General features: G+C 38.3%; 2 protein-coding genes across 6 annotated transcripts in view; both read left to right on the forward strand.

Annotated features, from left to right (window-relative positions):
* The window catches only part of Ipo11 (importin 11), a 172376-nt gene that overhangs the window by 113719 nt on the left and 38061 nt on the right, over positions 1 to 20596 (forward strand). The window lies entirely within an intron of this gene.
* Lrrc70 (leucine rich repeat containing 70) lies at positions 11524 to 13953 on the forward strand. The gene is made up of 2 exons (XM_038323964.1): positions 11524 to 11651; positions 13107 to 13953. Exon 2 carries the CDS (start codon positions 13255 to 13257, stop codon positions 13951 to 13953), a length of 699 nt encoding a protein of 232 aa, XP_038179892.1. The 5' UTR covers positions 11524 to 11651; positions 13107 to 13254.

Consider the following 20596-nt stretch of genomic DNA (forward strand, 5'->3'; position numbering starts at 1 on the left):
GGATTCGAGGCCAGCCTGGTCTACAAGAGCTAGTTTTCAGGACAGGCTCAAAAACTACTGACAAACCCTGTCTAAAATAAAAAAAAAAACTTAATGTAAGGTAGTTGAGTGATATCAACTAGGATTAGTTTTAAAGCCACAAAATGTGTGCGTATGTGTCTCGCTTTCTTAGAGAATGCTTTATAATCAGATTTTCTGAAAATCAGATTTACTATGCTTTGATTGGGCATACTTTTAACTATACTTTTTGTAAAAAAAGTGTATGCAGTGTTGTATTTGGGAATTTAAGAATTTTCCAAGTCACTATATACTTTTAAACTTCTTAAAGCTTTTGTTATTTTTTTTCTTTTTTCCCTTCGTATATTCATTTGTCTGACTGTGTTGCACTGGCTGGCCTCAAACTCAGTATGTGTACCAGGCTGCCATTGATCCTCCACTTCCTCCTCTTGACTCCTCCAAATCCAAGTGTATGACACCACCCCTGGATGTTTGAGTGATTTTTTTTTAATACATTAGACTGTTGTTTTCTTTTTAAATTGTTGCTGCCTTTTAATCCATGACTGTCCTATCAGCAACTGCAACTCCATGGTAACCGCAGCCTGAGGGAATTTTGTTCTCTCAGGCACCAAATCTTTCAAAGCTACAAAGGGAACTTATCTAAATCTCTGTCCCTCTAAAGAACTGAAGATTCAAATGTTGAAGTGAAATTCTGCTCCTGAGAGAGGCCAGAAAGCAAGTAGCTCACCTAGCTCACCTTCTCTCCCTGTGCTTCTCCTTATCCCTCCTTAACAATCTTTTTCCACCTGGCTCCTCCCTGCCACTTTCTGTCAAATAGTTGCTGACTCAGCCTTCGACTGCAGGTGAATTTTATTTAATTAAACACATCTTTGCATCATTAAATGTTCCAGAGCATAAACAAAAGTAATGCACCTTAAAATATAATATTCTACAGCATTGGACTAGTATTTTAAGTTAAAAAAGTAGGCTCCGAAGAGCAGTATTTTGTTGTTTAATTAAGAAAAAGGTAACAAGGATAGGTGCTTTATAAAAAGAAGCAGGGTCTGATGGGCTCACAGGGTAGGAGGCTAAAGTTCAAAATCTTGTAGACTGTCCTCTTTCAGTCTCCTGCCTTATGACTTACAATTTCACTAACCTCATTGTTCCTAAGTGAATAATTGGCATAGTAGACTTAAATTTTCATCTTTTAAAAATGCATTTATTTTTGTTTTAGATTTTACTACGGATGTAAGGCCAAAATCATGCAAGTATATAATGTACTTGAAAATATTCCCCCATTTCCATCTTTTGAAGTAAAATGAGTCTTTTGTAATATTTTACTCATAAATCCTTAAGTGTAAGAGAAAGATTTTGAGGCAAGATTCACTTGCCCCCCCCCCTCTCTCTCCCTCCCCTCTCTCTCCTCTCTCCTCTCTGTCCTTGGGACTGAAATCCTGACCCTCAAATATGCTGGATAAAGTATTCTACACTGATCTAAGCATCTAGCTCCTTCATCATGTTCTTTATAGCAGCTTAATCTTATGGGAACTAATTGGTGTCCCAAAAAATCTACAGTAATACCTTCCAAGAGTAATGTCCCTTGTGGTCTCATCATGTTCCCCTAGATGCCACTTGTAAGAAATTCTGCCACATGCCTCTAGACATCATTCTATGGAGACCTTTCCATTCTTGGTAGTGGAATCATGTTTTAAGACAAATACTTCTTACTTATAGTTGATTGATTGTTGTGTATTGATTGACTCTTTTTAATGCCATGAAAATCAAATTTGTAAGCATATATACTTTGGTGCATCCTTCCTATATATTAATTGTGTTAAGCAGTTAAGTTCATGGTAAGGAGCTAGTGGAAATTTCTTGTTTACATTAATGTTACCATTTATGCTGCTATATTTGGGTTTAGAATGAAAAATACATAGATTTAATGCTCATTTTTTTAAAATAAATACTCTACCAAAAGAAACTTGTTTAAATTATTGAGTGCATAGTATTATTTCTGCATCACCAAACTTTCTGCTGCATGGCGATGTCATTTTCAAAGGGACATTGAAATACTCTGTGCCTGTGCAAACAAACAGTAATATTGGATTTGGCATTTATAAAGGCACTATGTATTCTATTAGGTTTTTTTTTTTAACAAAAAGAAAAGAGATTATTTTATTTATCTTGAAAAACATTTCAAAAATGCATAATTTCTAAAAGTGGAAGTATGTTCTTTTTTTTCTTATTTTTTTTTATTTTTTATTAAAAATTTCCATCTTCTCCCCTCCTCCTCCTCCTTCCCTCCCCTCCCTTCCACCCATACCCCCACTCCCTCCCTCTCCAGGCCAAAGAGCCATCAGGGTTCCCTTCACTATGTTAAGTCCAAGGTCCTCCCAACTCCCCCCAGGTCCAGGAAGGTGAGCAACCAAACTGACAAGGCTCACACAGAGCCCGTCCGTGCTGTAGAGTCCAAGTTCATTGCCATTGTCCTTGGTTTCTCAGTCAGCCTCCACCTTCAGCCACATTCAGAGAGTCTGGTTTGGTCACATGTTCCATCAGTCCCATTCCAACTGGGCTTGGTGATCTCCCGTTAGTTCTGTCCCACCGGCTCAATGGGTGAACGCACCCCTCTCGGTCCTGACTTCCTTGCTCATGATCTCCCTCCTTTTGCTCCTCATCGGGACCTTGGGAGCTCAGTCCGGTGCTCCTATGTGGGGCTCTGTCATTTTCTCCATCCAATGCCAGGTGAAGGTTCTATGGTGATATGCAAGATATTCATGAGTATGGCAATAGGATCTGGACATTTTTGGCTCCCTCTCCTCAGCTGCCCAAGGAACTAGCTGGGGGCATCTTCCTGGACACCTGGGAACCCCTCTAGAGTCAAGTCTCTGCCAACCATAGAATGGCTCCCTTAATTAAGATATATAATTCCCTGTTTCCACATCCACCCTTCCTATATCCCAACCATCCCATTCCCCCAAGCTCTCCCCATCCTCCACTTCACACTATTCTCTCCCCATCCCCCCTCCCACCCCACCCTCAAATTCCCAATTTTTGCCCGGCAATCTTGTCTACTTCCAATATCCAAGAGGATAACTATATGTTTTTCTTTGGATTCACCTTCTTATTTAGCTTCTCTAGGATCACGAATTATAGGCTCAATGTCCTTTATTTATGGGTAGAAACCAATTATGAGTGAGTACATCCCATATTCATCTTTTTGGGCCTGGGTTACCTCACTCAGGATGGTGTTTTCTATTTCTATCCATTTGCATGCAAAATTCAAGATGTCATTGTTTTCTACCGCTGAGTAGTACTCTAATATGTATATATTCCACACTTTCTTCATCCATTCTTCCACTGAAGGGCATCTAGGTTGTTTCCAGGTTCTGGCTATTACAAATAATGCTGCTATAAACATAGTTGAACAAATGCTTTTGTAATATGATTGGGCATCTCTTGGGTATATTCCCAAAAGTGGGATTGCTGGGTCCTGGGGTAGGTTGATCCCGAATTTTCTGAGAAACCGCCACACTGCTTTCCAAAGTGGTTGCACAAGTTTGCATTCCCACCAGCAATGGATGAGTGTACCCCTTACCCCACAACCTCTCCAGCAAAGGCTATCATTGGTGTTTTTGATTTTAGCCAATCTGACAGGTGTAAGATGGTATCTCAAAGTTGTTTTGATTTGCATTTCCCTAATAGCTAAGGAGGTTGAGCATGCCCTTAAGTGTCTTTTGGCCATTCGAAGTTCTTCTGTTGAGAATTCTCTGTTCAGTTCAGTGCCCCATTTTTTAATTGGGTTAATTAGCATTTTAAAGTCTAGTCTCTTGAGTTCCTTATATATTTTGGAGATCAGACCTTTGTCTGTTGCGGGGTTGGTGAAGATCTTTTCCCAGTCAGTAGGCTGCCTTTTTGTCTTAGTGACAGTGTCCTTTGCTTTACAGAAGCTGCTCAGCTTCAGGAGGTCCCATTTATTCAATGTTGCCCTTAATGTCTGTGCTGCTGGGGCTATACGTAGGAAGCGGTCTCCTGTGCCCAAATGTTGTAGAGTACTTCCCACTTTCTCCTCTAACAGGTTCAGTGTGTTCAGATTGATATTGAGGTCTTTAATCCATTTGGACTTGAGTTTTGTGCATGGTGATAGATATGGATCTACTTTCATTCTTCTACGGGTTGACATCCAGTTATGCCAGCACCATTTGTTGAAGATGCTTTCTTTCTTCCATTGTATACTTTTAGCTCCTTTATCGAAAATCAGGTGTTCATAGGTTTGTGGGTTAAGATCCGGGTCTTCTATACGATTCCATTGGTCAACTTCTCTGTTTTTATGCCAGTACCAAGCTGTTTTCAATACTGTAGCTCTGTAATAGACTTTGAAGTCAGGGATGGTAATGCCTTCAGGAGTTCCTTTATTGTATAAGATTGTTTTGGCTATCCTGGGTTTCTTGTTCTTCCATATAAAGTTGATTATTGTCCTCTCAAGATCTGTGAAGAATTTTGATGGGACCTTTAAGGGGATTGCATTGAATCTATAGATTGCCTTTGGTAGAATTGCCATTTTTGCTATGTTGATCCTCCCAATCCAAGAGCAAGGAAGATCTTTCCATTTTCTGGTATCCTCTTCAATTTCTTTCTTCAAAGACTTAAAGTTCTTGTCAAATAGATCTTTCACTTCCTTGGTTAGAGTTACCCCAAGATATTTTATGCTATTTGTGGCTATCGTGAAAGGTGATGCTTCTCTGATTTCCTTCTCTGCTTCCTTATCCTTTGTATATAGGAGGGCGACTGATTTTTTGGAGTTGATCTTGTATCCTGCCATGTTACTAAAGGAGTTCATCAGCTGTAGGAGTTCTTTGGTGTTGTTTTTCGGGTCGCTTATGTACACTATCATATCATCTGCAAATAACGAAAGTTTAACTTCTTCCTTTCCAATTCGAATCCCCTTGATCCCCTTGTGTTGTCTTATTGCTATTGCTAGAACCTCAAGCACTATATTGAAGAGATAAGGAGAGAGTGGACAGTTTTGTTGTATTCCTGAATTTAGTGGGATGGCCTTGAGTTTCTCTCCATTTAATTTGATGTTAGCTGTTGGCTTGCTGTAAATAGCCTTTATTATATTTAGGATTGACCCTTGTATCCCTAATCTCTCCAAGACCTTTGTCATAAAGGGGTGTTGAATTTTGTCAAATGCTTTTTCAGCATCTAATGAGATGATCATATGGTTTTCTTCCTTCAGTTTATTTATATGATGGATTACATTGATAGGTTTTCGTATGTTGAACCAGCCCTGCAACTCTGGGATGAAGCCTACTTGATCGTAGTGGATAATTTTTCTAATGTGTTCTTGGATTCGGTTTGCCAGTATTTTATTGAGAAATTTTGCATCGATATTCATGAGTGAGGTTGTCCTGTAATTCTCTTTCTTGGTTGAGTCTTTGTGTGGTTTAGGTATCAGGGTAATTGTAGCTTCATAAAAGGAATTTGGCAATGACTGTTCTGTTTCTATATTATGAAATACATTAAGGAGTATAGGCATTAGGTCTTTTTGGAAGTTCTGGCAGAATTCTGCATTGAAACCATCTTGTCCTGGGCTTTTTTTTGATAGGGAGGTTTCTGATAACAGTTTCTAATTCTTCGCAACTAACAGGACTATTTAGATTATTCACCTGGTCCTGGTTTAACTTTGGTATATGGTACTTATCTAAAAAAGTGTCCATTTCTTTTACATTTTCCAATTTTGTGGCATATGGGCTGTTGTAGTAAGATCTAATGATTCTCTGAATTTCCTCTGTGTCTGTGGTTATGTCCCCCTTTTCATTTCTAATATTATTAATTTGTTATTAATTTGTTTGTTCTCTCTCTGCCGTTTGATTAGTTTGGCTAGGGGTTTGTCAATCTTGTTGATTTTCTCCAAGAACCAGCTTTTTGTTTCATTGAGTCTTTGGATTGTTTTCTGTCTTTCTATTTTGTTGATTTCAGCCCTCAGTTTGATTATTTCCAGTCTTCTACTCCTCCTAGGTGAGTCTGCTTCTTTCTTTTCTAGAGCTTTCAGGTGTGCTGTTAAGTCTCTAATGTGTGCTTTCTCTGTTTTTTTTTTTTAAGTGGGCACTTAGTGCTATGAACTTTCCTCTTAGCACTGTTTTCATAGTGTCCCATAGGTTTGAGTATGTTGTGTCTTTGTTTTCATTAAAATCAAGGAAGACTTTAATTTCTTTATTTCTTCCTTGACCCAGGTGTGGTTCAGTAGTTGACTGTTCAGTTTCCATGAGATTGTCGGCTTTTTGGGGGTAGCATTGTTGTTGAATTCTAATTTTAATCCATGGTGATCCGATAACACACAGGTGGTTACTAATATGTTTTTGTAACTGTTACCAAATATGTGGTCAGTTTTTGAAAAGGTTTCATGAGCTGCAGAGAAGAAGGTATATTCTTTCCTATTTGGGTGGAATGTTCTATAGATGTCTGTTAAGTCCATTTGGTTCATTACCTCCATTAAGTCTCTTAATTCTCTGTTGGGTTTCTCTCTGATTGACCTGTCCATTGGTGAGAGAGGAGTGTTGAAGTCTCCCACTATCAGAGTGTGTGGTTTGATTGCTGCCTTGAGTTCTAGTAATGTTTCTTTTACATAAGTGGGTGCTTTTATAGTAGGAGCATAGATATTCAGGATTGAGACTTCATTCTGATGGATTTTTCCTGTAATGAGTATAAAGTGTCCCTTTCCATCTCTTCTGATTGATTTTAGTTTGAAGTTAACTTTGTTAGAAATTAGTATGGCCACACCGGCTTGTTTCTTAGGTCCATTTGCTTGATAAACCTTTTCCCAACCCTTTACTCTGAGTAGATGTCTGTTTTTGTGGTTGAGGTGTGTTTCTTGTAAACAGCAGAATGTTGGATCCTGTTTTCGTATCCAATCTCTTAGCCTGTGCCTTTTTATAGGTGAATTGAGTCCATTGATATTAAGTGATATTAATGACCAGTGGTTGTTAACTCCGGTTGTCATTTTTTATTTGGTAATAGAGATTGTGTGTTTCCTTTCTTTGAGATGTGCTGGTGAAGGTTCGCTAGATGTCTGAGTTATTTTGTGCAATGCTGAACTCCTTTGTTTGTGAATTTCCTTCTATTACTTTCTGCAAGGCTAGATTTGCGGCTACGTATTGTTTAAATTTGTTTTTATCTTGGAATATTTTGTTTTCTCCATTTATAGTGAATGAAAGCTTGGCTGGGTATAGTAATCTCGGCTTGCATCCATGGTCTCTTAGTTTCTGCAAAACATCTATCCAGGACCTTCTGGCTTTCATGGTTTCCATAGAGAAGTCAAGTGTAAGTCTGGTTTTACCTTTATAAGTTACTTGACCTTTTTCCTTTGCAGCTCTTAATATTCTTTCTTTATTCTGTATGTTTTGTGTTTTGATTATAATATGGCGAGGGGATTTTTTTTTTTTTTTGATCCGGTCTGTTTGGTGTTCTGTAAGCGTCTTGAACCTTAATAGGAATATCTTTCTTTAGGTTTGGGAAGTTTTCTTCTATAATTTTATTAAATATATTTTCTGGACCATTGAGCTGTAATTCTTCTCCTTCTGTTACGCCTATTATTCTTAGGTTTGGTCTTTTTATTGTGTCCCAGATTTCCTGAATGTTTTGTGATGAGAATTTGTTGGATTTGCTGTTTTCTTTGATCAGTGCGTTTATTTTCTCTATGGTATCTTCAGAATCTGAGATTCTTTCTTCTATCTCTTGTATTCTGTTGGTTATGCTTGTTTCTGTAGTCTCTGTTCATTTACATAGATTTTCCATATCCAGCTGGCCCTCGGGTTGTGTTTTCTTCCTTGCCTCCATTTCAGCTTTCAAGTCTTGCACTGTTTCCATTGTCTGTTTGATTGTTTTTTCTTGGTTTCCTAGGATATCGTTTACGGATTTACTCAATTCTTTAAACTTTTTGTTATTCTTCTCATCCATTTCTTTAAGAGAGTTTTCCATCTCCTGTTTAAGGGACTCTATTACTTTCATAAAGTCAATTTTTTCTACTTCTTCTTGATTAGTGTGTTCAAGTCCTCCTGTTGTAAATTCGCTGGGTTCTGGTGCTTTCATGTTGTTTTTCAAATTGTTGGAGGAATTCTTGCACTGGCGCCTTCCCATTTCTTCCTCTGAATAATCCCCTATGGGTCTTCTTTTAGAAGTTCAATTCTCCTTGCTGGCCAGGCAGCTCACAGGTAAAAAGCCTACCTTGCTGCAGGCAGGCTATTGAAACAGAGGACCTCCCACCCACCTGGGTGCACTCAAATCCAGGTCCCTGGAGCCCAAACAGGCTGGGCTGTGGGATTTTGTGGCCCCGGAGACGGGAACATGAAGGGGGTGTTGGGTTCTGGGTGCAGTCTGGGAAGGGACAGGAAGAGAGAGGCAGTATCCGGGGAGAATAGCCCCTGCAGGAAGACCAGGAAGTGTGGGGGGTGGGTGGGGAATGTCCGTGGTCCCTCTCCGGGTGGCTGCCACGGTTCAGGCACTCACTCACCCCAATGAATGATGGATCTTCTGGTAGACAGTCAGGTCTCCTTGCTGGCCAAGCACCTCGCTGACAAAGGGCCTCTCTATTAGGTTTTTAATAAATTATTTTTTTGGCCTAGTGTGTGTGCCACTGCAGGTGTGTAGATGTGAGAGGACAGCTTGGAACTTGGTTTCTCTTATTCAGCAGTATGGGTCCTGTGAACTGAATGTCGGCTTTGGTGGCAGATGCTTCTACCTGCTCTGCCATCTTCCTGCCCCTGGTTTGTTGGTTTTTCTGTCTAGCTGAATTTCATTCAGTTTGTGCAGACACCAATAGAGTTGTTTTATTTCAGTGGACATTTTGTTTAAAGTTTTAACTTAGGGATTTGTATTTGTAAGGAATGTTCTATAAAGGGCATGTTGCCATTTGGAAGAAAAATTAAAAATTGTAATACTGTACTAATTTAAGAACACATTTCTTTTGGTAGAATTCAATAATTTTATGTAATTTCATAAAGGCTATTTGTAGTTACTGAGAGAAAATTGACTAAACAGGTGGTACTCTTCACCCCTAAAATTCATAGTTAAGGCAGCACAGAGAAACCACTGATGTGGACAGGTGACAGAGGAGAGGGAAACGAATGTGTTCTGATCTTGTATTTCTCCTGTTTCTTTATTATGAATTTAATAGACTTGTCCTTTAATTCTCTCCTACTTGATGTGTGCGATTTAATTGAAAATAGTGTGTATAGTGCTCTCTGCTACTTTGTATTTTGCTGATAATACTAAAAAATTGGTTAAAATCCAGAAGTCAATGACTAAACAATATATAAAAATTTTATTCAACTCTATAAGTCTATTTTATTTATTTACTTGGGTAAGGGGGCATATGTGTATTTTGGTGTTTTTTTTTTTTTTTTTTTTTTTCGAGACAGGGTTTCTCTGTAGCTTTGGAGCTGTCCTGGAACTAGCTCTTGTAGACCAGGCTGGTCTCGAACTCACAGAGATCCGCCTGCCTCTGCCTCCCGAGTGCTGGGATTAAAGGCGTGCGCCACCGCCGCCCGGCTATATGTGTATTTTTATAGCATATATATTAAGGTCACAAGACAGTTTTGAGAGTTGGTTCTCTCTTTTCACTTTGTTCAGTCGGAATCTTTTTTTTTTTCTCCTGCCATGCTGTATGCTCCAAGTTAGCTGGCTTGAAAGATTCTAGATGATTCTCTAGTTTCCATCTCCCATCTCTCTATGGGAGTACTGAGATTAGGATGGACACACTGTGCCTGGCTTTTTTTTTACATGGATTCTGGAAACCAGCTAAGGTTATGAGACTAGTATGCCAAGCACTTTTATTTGCTGAGTTGTCTGGCTGGCCCCTAAATCTTCATTTAAATAAAAATTTTATTAGATTCAGATTCCATTTTGAAACTAAAATATTTAAATGAATTCCGACATTTATATAGAGTGAAAAGTAATTCAGGAGGCTCTTTTACGCTTCCCAACTCTCTGTGTGAATACCTGTTTGTTTACCTGTGTACATGTATGTGGTTGCATGTGCAGATGTGTATGCGTGGTTACGAAAACCATAGTTCAACTTTGGACGTCTTTCTCAGTCTCTCTCCCCTTTTTTTTTCACAGTAGGATCTCTCACTAGCCCTGTAGATGATTCATTCAGGAGGATGGGAGGCCAGCAAGCCTCAGGGATTACCTCCTGTCCCTGCCTTACTAATATCAGGGTTGTAGGTAATGCAGCTACACTCAGCTTTTCTACATGTGTGCTAGTGATCCCAACTCAGGTCATAATGCTTGCATGGTGAGCATTTTACCTCTCTTCTCCCAGTCTCTTCTCCCTAGCCCATTGTGCAAAGATAAACTTCTATTAATAATTTGGCAAGGAACTTTATATTATTCCCCAACCCAGGGCTTATGCCTTAATATATTTAGGTACTAATTGATAGTAATCAGTATTTTTGTACATAATTTTTTCAGAAATTTAAACTGAAAATCTCAGCAGATAATGTATTAATACTTTGTATTCTATATTTTTGGTTGATTTTATGTACTGTTTTTAAATGAATAAATCTTCAATAAGTGTTTGAAAATAAAAATGTTAATGCATTCAAACATTCTTGATGTGGTGGCTCATGCCTTTAATCCCAGGCTCCGGAGGCAGGGGCAGGCAACTCTCTATGAGTTTAAGGCAAGCCTGGTCTACATAGAGAGTTTCAGGCTGGCCAAGGGTACATAATGAGATCCTGTCCAAAAAAAAGAAGACAAATTCTTAAAAATCATATTATTTTATATACTTTTACTTCAGTGTGCCTTTTTATGTAGTAATTTGTGTTGTTGAGCTGGAAATATCTGTCAGTAATGTGCTTGCTTGCCTTGCAAGTGTGAGACCCTGAGTTCAGATCCCAAACACCCATCTTAAAAATCCAGGTGTGGTGCAGCCTGTCCTCCTATCTCTGAGAAGTGGAGTTTATCTCAGGAGCTCAGTGAGCCCCAGGCTCAGTATGAGAACCAGTTCGAGGCCAGCCTGGTCTACAAGAGCTAGCTCCAGGACAGGCTCTAGAAACTACAGGGAAACCCTGTCTCGAAAAACCAAAAAAAAAAAAAAAAAAAGAAAAGAAAAGAAAAAGTAGGTTGGAGAGTAATAGAGGAGGGCACTGATGTCAATTTCTGGCCTTCCTACACACATGCAGTGCATGCATGCACACGCAAACACACACACACCGTGTTTTTGATAACTTTTTGATTTCTTATTTGTATTTTGAATACCTCAAGTTTTCAAGCGTCTGTCTTATTTAAAAAACTCTTTCAAGTTGTAGGAGCTATTTAGGCATATATATTAGAAAAACTGAATGCATTCTGGAAAAAAAATAGGTTCCTGAGATTTCCTTTTAACAATACTTTTGAAGCACAGATAAACTTACTTCCTGTCTCTCAGTTTCCTGTATCCATGGCAACCCCGTTTTACACACTGACTGTAGAGGAACCAGTGTGAAGAGTGGCGTTTCCTGAGCAAGCTGTGACTTTAAAATTCAGAAGAGGTGGTGTATTGGAGGTCAGCAGTGGCCCAGAAAGAAACTGAGTTAAAGAACGGCGCTCTTCAAAGTTAAAACAAAAGTCTTTGCTTAAGAAAGACAAATGGTGATATGATTTTCTTTTTCTTGGTAAGATTATTTAAGTACAGACTTGTAGCTGAAATGAATTTTGTGGAATATTACAGCTTGATTTTTCTACAGTGTTTGTATTTTCATAAGTTCGTCTTTGCTGTTAGGTTTTATGTAGATTACGGGGCATGTATTCCAAACCTCTGTCTCATATCATCTGTTGTTGTAGCTGATTGTAATAGTTTATTATCGCAAGCATTTTTCAGTTTATGGAGATTGAATGATCTTTGCTGAAGAGTGGGTTTCATTGCAGTGCTTGCATTCCATTCCAGACGTTCTTTGTAGAGTACTCTCACTCAGAGTCTGAGTTAACACGTGTTCTTAGCTAACCCTAGTTTAGATTTCTGAAGTTTGAGTATTTTGATACTTTTGTTTTAAAACCTTGATAATTTAAAGCTTTGTCTTTGGAGTTAGTTCTGATATGAAAAAAGATACTAGGTTTGCTTACATATGTATTATCATTTTCTCTGCTTTGCCTACATTTCTTTCTGGTTGTTACCTGCTTTTTTGTATTGTTATTGTATAAAGGAATACTAGGGTATGTGTTTCCTTACCAGCTCTTCTTGAGAGAGAGAGAGAGAGAGAGAGAGAGAGAGAGAGAGAGAGAGAGAGAGAGAGAGAGAGAGAGAAAAACACAGGCCTTTCATACTCCTTAGAACTTTCCTGAAAGTACAGTTTTTCTGTAACTAATTGGGAATGATGTCTCATGTAAGTGAAAGTGAACTTATAGTACTTAATTCTTTTGCAGCATTGTATTTGGATAACTCTAATATTGTGCATGAATATCTAAAAGGCTTTGTTAGGTCATTTATATGTTCTGTCTCTAAACAATTTTATAAAATGCTTAGAGCCTGAAATATTTAAGGGACTCTCAGATCCTCATTGATTTGTATTTACAGTCTAATTGTGTGGTTTTTGTTCCAAGAAGATTGCTGAATGATCTGGTTTATCTCAGTATCTACGTCTGTAGAGGTCTTGCTTCACTGTGCTCAGCAGTGGTACAGTGGTTCCCAGATTCTTGATTCATTAGAAAATAAAAATTAAGAATGTAGATCTCAGAGTTTCAGTATCTTGTATTCCTTGATTATTTGTATCTAGAAAGTAATAATTTAACAAAAGTACCATTAAAATGTACTTACAAATCTTGAGACTGTCTTTATCTTGCTGACCTTTTGAAACATGATAGTCCTTTGCATTTAAAAGAGTTATCCATGTAAAGTATCCCCCCAAAGCACGTAAGGGTTATAATGTTAGTAGGGATGGGTTTAGTAAAATTAGTAGTCTTAAATATTTGATCTTAACTGGTAAATATTTAGAAAATTTGGACATGATGCATTTAGCTTGTTAAGGAAATTATTTTAAGTTAGAAACAATAATTGAAACATTGATAATGATAACATTTAAAATATGGGAGCACCTTTGAAGATCTTAATCTGTCATTTAATAATCTTACAGAATTACATCCAAGGGTCTCTAAGCCATTATCTTCATTGATTCATCTTCAGGGGAATTCCAATTTTGTGAATGCATACTTTTGGGTCTTCGAGACTGGCTAGCCTCTTCAGCCATTGCTGTAAACATCTGTTGTCAGAATCCCCTATCTATGTGGGGCACAGCATTGTGTTATATTAAATGGACTGACATTACAAATTGCACTTTACCTTCGACAAATATATCCAGAGCTTGGGCTGTAAAATCTCTTCCTATTCACCACGAGACCACTGCACTAATGATGGCCTGGCATAAAGTAACTACAAGTGGAAATCATTTGGAAAACACTGTGACCGAGAGCATTACCGTCTGGGAGTGGATTCGTGCTTCATCTGTCACTAGGTTTTTTCAAGAGAATACATTTGGTAATGCATTAGAGACGACCACAGTTTTACCTGTGCAAATACAGCTTACTCCTGTTAACTTGAACTTGGAAAAAACCAGTGTTCTACCAACTGATGCCTCTTCTGTGTCAGGAAAAACACCTCTAATTTGTACCCAAGAAGCTGAGAAGTTGAATGAGGCGTTTGACATTTTGCTAGCTTTTTTCATCTTAGCTTGTGTTTTAATTTGTTTTTTGATTTACAAAGTTATTCAGTTTAAGCAAAAGTTAAAGGCTCTAGAAAACTCAGTGGAAAATAGACTTGAGTATTACAGCTTTTATCAGTCAGCAAGGTATAATGTACCTACCTCAATTTGTAATACCTCCCCAAATACTTTGGAAAGTCCTGGCTTGCAGCAGATTGAACTTAAACAAATTGTTCCTGATAACGAGGCACAGGTCATTCTCTTTGAACATTCTGCTTTGTGACTCAACTAAACATTGACTGTAAAAAGCCCTGTAGTGCCATGTGGACAAAGTTCAGCCCTTCTTGTAGATTTATATACATTACTTGGAAACATAATAAATTATGTGATGTTAGGATTATTAAAATGCTTATTGATAATTCGAATAAAGTGTATTTATTCTGCATATATTTTCTTTGATATTGTAACAGGATAAGCAGCCAACTTTCTGGGTACTGAACATCACATTAAATGCATCATATGTCACAAATAATGTTTATTTCTTAAGTCTTATAAGATTGTACTGTCTTATTTAAATTATACAAGAGGAAAAATAGGGAGAGAGAGTTCAAGTAATTTTCCAGAATTCTCATGTCTTATGACATGTTGTGAGTCTTTTTGACTTGAGCTGAAGTTTTTAATTTTATGCTTTGTTGCTGCCTAGACACTAGAAGTATAATTTTGAAAAATTAGATATGATTCCTATTCTTAGTAAAACTTGAATCTAGAAGAAGACATATGATTGCTATGCAGTATGCTAAGTGCTGTTCTCGATAGCACTTTTGTGTGTATGTGGTGACGAAGCATAACTTTATGAAAAAGAAAAGAGAGATGCTAAAACTATCATTCTGGGCATAGTAGCACACACCTCTCGATGCTCAAGCAGCAGAAGCAAGCAGCTTTCTGTGAATTCTAGGCTGGCCAGGGCTGCATAGTAAGGGTCATGTGTCAAAACCCAAACTGAACAACGCCAACAACAAAAATCCTTTTATTATGAAACATAGAGATTAACCCAGTGAAGAAAGCAGTCAGAGAGGTTACCATGTCAGAAAGATGATGAGCAAGAAAGAATACTGTTTTCAATGACCAAAATTCAGTACACTTAGAGTTGCTTAGGTAGTAAGAGATTTGCAGTACAAGAGAGAGATCGATGGATTAAAGCTATTCTAATTTCATGCTTTATTCTGAGGACCACCAGGAGCCCTTGAGGAATTTAAGTGGTGGAGAGATACTATGGGATTAAACCTGTTGTAGAAAAAGTTGACTCTTTATGGAGGGAACTGGGTAGGAAGTACAACCATTAGCCCAGGTAGAGATGCTGGAGGCCTGTGCCAGTGTGGTGAGTAGGATGGGTCAGGAACTATTCTGGAAGTCAAAGGACCTGCTTTGGTGATTGATTGAGGTGTGGCAGGTAAAGGAGAAATGAGAAAAAATGTTCTGCTTTGCCATAGGCAATTCTGTGCCACGGTCTGGAAGCTGAGGAATAAGGGGGAGGTGAGTGGGTCAAGATGGTTCACTTTTGGATCGATAGAATTTGAGATTCATGTATATGTGATGTCCATGTTTAAATACCTGGCAAGTAGATGTTCAGGATAAGGTTTGTCTAGTAAATCCATTTCACAGTTTACCATATAACACGTTCAAAGTGAACATTTGCTACCAAAATCACAAGCACTTAGGCCATAATTTTGCAAAACAAGCAAGCAAGGAAGGTTAGAACTTTAGCTTTTAGACTCTTTAATATAGACATCTATTAATAAATCAAATAGTGCAGTGCTTTTCTATATTAGCACACATTTGTATTTTTGTACCACTCTGTATAATATTAAAAAAAAGTAAGCGTTTGTGACAGTTAAGTGATCAAATATGTGTGTCCTTTCTCTTGATCCAAGTTTTATATTTTTTAAAATTAATTTATTAAAAATGAATATTAGCCTGTGGTAGTATTCTAAAGCATTCTGGATGTGTAACCAAGTAATAATTTTAACTTCTTTTATAACATGGGAATACTTATAAGTATTATTGTGCAATGCCTTACTGTGGGTTCTCAATCTCAGACCCATCTAGGTGTCTGCTTATCCCTGCCCTGTTTCTACCACTCTCTCTCAGATTGAGTGGGTGTGGAACAAGCTTGTTAGTTTTCAAGTTTTGTTTTGAGACAGGGTCTTACTGTGTAGGCCAGGCTGGCAAAGTGTTGAGATTAAAGATGTATGCCAACATGCCTGTTTAGTTTTCAGTTTTAACAAGGTTGCTGATAACTACTGGTTGGGCAACCGTGTGTTGAGAACCACTGCATAAAGATATTTGAAGAGTAGATGCAGTAGAAAGTGGTAACAGAGCCGGGAGGTGGCTCAGGGTGAAAGTGCTTGCTCTGCCAGCGTAAGGGGCTGTGTTTGAATCCTTAGAACTTGTAAAAGCGTAAGTGTGTGTGATCCCTGAGCTCTTGTGGAAGGTGCAAAGCATAAACACGGTCAACCCTGCAGGTTTCTGGGGTTGCTACCCTGGTACAAGTAGTGGGAAATAACCCAAGAGATTCTGTCTCAAACAAGGTGGATGGTGAGGATGGATGACTCAGGTTGTCCTTCGTCCTCTGCATGTAAGACACTCATTCACTTATAAGAGGTGATAATAGTAATTTCTTCTGCACCCACTCCTGAGTTCTCACTGTTAGGTTCTTTTTGCCTAACTTGTGATTTCAGGGTGGGGGATGATTATAGTAAAAAACAAACAAAAACTCTATTTTTTTTACATTACTTGTGACTGAAATGGAAGGTTTTTTGGGGGGGAGCTGGAGCATTTTTATTAATGCTTGCTCTCTTTGTTAAGTCCTCCAGATTCCTAGTATTCCCATTGTTTTCATTTCATAGCTAATAGTACATTTAATGGAAGGAAAAATAAATAATGCAGCACTATGTATAGTAAATAGTAAAAGTTTCTTCATGTCCCCCAAACTGAAACCCTGTCTGTCTTAAAGACATTTGAGAGAAACATAATTGTATGTTTGGAGTTTAGAAAAATCTGTATGATGGGGCTTTTACTTTGATCTTAAAAGTCCCAAAATTGAAGACTCCTGTGGTATGAGACAGAAACTTAAGCAACATGTTTTTCAAAAAATCAATCATTTTATATATATACATATATATGTATATATATAAAACGTAGCTTATATTGTGATTTAGCAGTCTACAAATGAAGCTGTAATTGAGCACATAGGTTTGACGTTGCATTCATTCTGTGCTTTGTCAGCAGGTGCTTCCTTTAAAATTATTACTCAACTTACTTTTTTGATCTCTTGGCATTTTAGGTTTAAAAATATGAGATAATTGAAGTAATGTGTGTAATAAGTTTTTACAATAATAAGTCTTAAATAAGGCTTACTTTGTCCATTTTTATATATCTGTATTTCCTGATCGCTTTTTGTAAGTTCTTGCCTCTACCGTTTTTTAAATGTTCGTGGTTAGAGTACTCAGGAATTAATAGGCTCCAATTTATAATTACATCTCAGGAGGACATTTTAAAAACCGAAAACAGTTTTCCATTGAATGTATAATCAGTGGTTAAAGTTCCAGGGCCATTTCATGGAAGTCTTTTTCTCTGGTAACTAGGCTGCCATTTTTTTTACAGAGTAAGTTATGAAGTTGTGTAACTTAACTGATGTGTAGAATTCCAGAGCCTTTTTGAATGACTGGAAAGCACTAGAACTTTTTTCGCAGTGAAATAGAGACATTTTGCTACAAGTGAGGATGTCTGTGCTCCAGACAGAAGATACCTGGGCACTTTAACACCAAGTGACTGGGAAATAGAGAATGCCACATAAGATGGAGAAGAGACCAGGGTGAAGATCAAGGAACCTCTTAGTCTTTTAGAACTGAAAGATTGCCCGTGTTTTGATAGCCAGAGGCTAAGTGACGGACAATTTAGGTAGACATTGTGAGAGAGTGAGGGAATTCTGTGAAACAGGCGTCCAGGAAAGAGATTGTCTGGATCGCTTTTTGTTATCGGCTTTTCATTCGAAGGTGGTTTTGTGTTTTCTCATGTATAAAGTTCCAGGATTTCTGTTGATTAGTCCACTGTGTGGGTGTGAATATGTGGTTATACCATCTGTTTCTGTGTGTGTGTATGTGCACGTGCACACATGCACCTGTGTAAGTGTGTAAGTGTCCTTGGAGGCCAGAAGATGGTTATGGAATGTGATGGTGAGTTGAGCTTTGGAAGGGTGAATGACGAGAAAGAGTAGAACTGATTCACTGGCTGGGATAGAACTTGTCTTTATTCATGGAGGAAAATTTAGGGGAGCCTGCTCTTTTGCCCTTTGTTTTTACTTTGAGAGGCATCCCATAGTGTAGATGTCTGGAGTCTGAGATGCCTGTGAGGTTGCCAAGAGCAGATGGGAGAGGATGTGGATGCAGTTAAGATGCCGTGCTGGGAGTGGGGAGAAGGAATCCTGTCAGGGAGCCTGCTTGCAGCAGACATAGATAATAGATAGCCGTTTTGGCTGGAATATACATGTAAGAAGTAGTCAAATTTTTGTTTGTATAAAGTTTTATTAGTTAATTGCATAGTTTTTTTCTTTTTAAAGACTTATTCTTTTTAAAGTCTTATTCTGTTGCCCTGGCTCCCCTGGAACCAACCATATGTAGACCAAACTGACTGGAACACAGAGATGTGCTTGCCTCTGCTTCCAAAGTGCTGGAATCAAAGGCTTTCTCCAGTCTGCCTGTCTGCCATATAAATATTTTAAAATAATTTAAAAATAGAGGCTAGAAAGATGGCTCGGTGATCAAGAGCACTTGCTCCTCTTGTAGAGGGACCTGAATGTGGTTCCTAGCACCTAATTGGTGGTTCACAGACATTTATAACACCAGTTTCAGGGGATCCAACATTCTCTTCTGATTTCCGAGGGTACCAGGTATGCCCATGGTACACCTACATAGACACAGACAAAGCGCTCATACACATAAAGGCTTTAAAAATAATACCTTAGAGAAATAGTTTTTCTTCTTATTTCAAATTATAATTTTATCTGTTTCTTGCAAAATTTTTTAAATATCACGGTTACTAGTTTTTGCTTAATTTTTTTTCTTTTTTTGAGAATTTGGTGCAATGCATTTCAATGTATTTTGGTCATATTTGCCATTCCATCTCACCAACTGTGTCTTTTTTTTTTATCATCAAGCCTCATTTGTGTACTTTTGTTTTGTGAACTTTGCTGCTATCTTGTGTTTTATTGGCAGGTAGCTACTTACCAATTGTTGTTATCAATGCCCTCATCTTTAATAGTCAGAGTTGCCTTTTAATTATGGAACACTAACTGGACCTAGTGTTAATTGCAGCACTGGGGAGGAAGAGGCAGGTGGTCTACATAGTGAGTTTCAGAACAGCAAGAGCAACATACATAATGAGACCCGATCTAAGCGTGTGTGCATATGTGTGTGCGTGTGTGTAACACTTTTCTAGAGCACATTATCCTCATTTTGGCTGAACTGTATGACATATGGGACTTTATTCCTGAATACAAGTACCTTTTCATACAACTTTAATAATGTTACTACAGACGCCTTTTTATGTGTATGGGTGTTTTGTCTGTGTACCACTATATGCTGTGCCTGTTGGATCCCCTCTAACTGGAGTTCTATAGACTGCTGTGAGCCACCCTGTGGATGGCTTCTGGAAGAGCAGTCAGGGCTTTTCAGTGCCAAACCATTTCTCCAGCACTGACAATTAACTTTTTAAATTTGTTCTAGGGTATATCTTTTGATTGCCTTGTAATTACTTATGATAAAGTTTTGCTTTAAACAATTTTCAGCATTAACAATGGTGAGATCTTAGCCTGATCCCATGGTTACTAATCTCTGTTAAGTTTCTTTATATTCCCTCTTTTAAGGAAACCAAGGTTGGAGATGGAACTCAGTTAGTAGACTACTTACCTAGCATGCGTGAAACCCTAGGTTTGATTTTCAGTACCATAAAAATCAGGTATGGTGTAGGTAGGGGAGGCAGGAAGATCACAAGTTTGAGGTCTCTCCCTTTATACTGAGCGAGTTTGGTACCAGCTTGGGTTATGTGTGACTTGTATTAGACATTGGTCATTTCATTTTCATGCATATCCTTAGTATGTCCTACATAAACTTAGTATATTGTGCATTGTTTTCTTTTCATGCATAATCTTTCTCCGCAGAATCTCAAAGGACAGGAAATTCTGTTAGAAGGCTAAGATACAGCATGTGGTGGTTTGAATGAGAATGGCACCCATAACTTATGTATTTGAATGGTTGGCCCCCAGTTAGTAGACCTGTTTGGGAAGGATTAGGAGGTGTGGTCTTGCTGGAGGAGGCTGCGAGGCTGCAGATGACTCAGTGCCATTCCCAGTTAGTCTCTGCCTCCTTGTTGCAGTTCTAGATGTGTGTTCACAGCTGCTCCTGCCTCCGTGCCTTTCTTCCACCATTATGTACCATAATGCTCTGGTACCCTAAGCCCAATTAAAGTGCTTCTTTTATAAGTTGCCACTGTCATAGCTTTTTATCCCAGTGTGGTAGCTTGAAAGACTCCAAGAGGAGTGGCACTACCAGGATATTTTGACCTTGTTGGAGTGGGTGTGGTCTTGTTGGAGGAAGTGTGTTGCACTGTGGAGGTAGGCTTTGAGGTCTCTGGTATGTTCAAGCTGCACCCAGCAAGCCAGACTACTTCCTGTTGCCTGTGATTCAAGATGTAAGAACTCTTGGCTACCTCTCCAGCACCATGTCTGTTTGCATGCCACTACCCAAATTCAAATTCAATGTATTCCTTTATAAGAATGTCTGTGGTCATGGTGTACTTTTCACAGCAATAGAGAAACCCTTTTTAAGACACACAATAAAAGAAAAGTAACTAATACACTAAATATTGAT

The sequence above is a fragment of the Arvicola amphibius genome, chromosome 3, assembly GCF_903992535.2.
Source record: "Arvicola amphibius chromosome 3, mArvAmp1.2, whole genome shotgun sequence".
NCBI lineage: Eukaryota > Metazoa > Chordata > Mammalia > Rodentia > Cricetidae > Arvicola > Arvicola amphibius.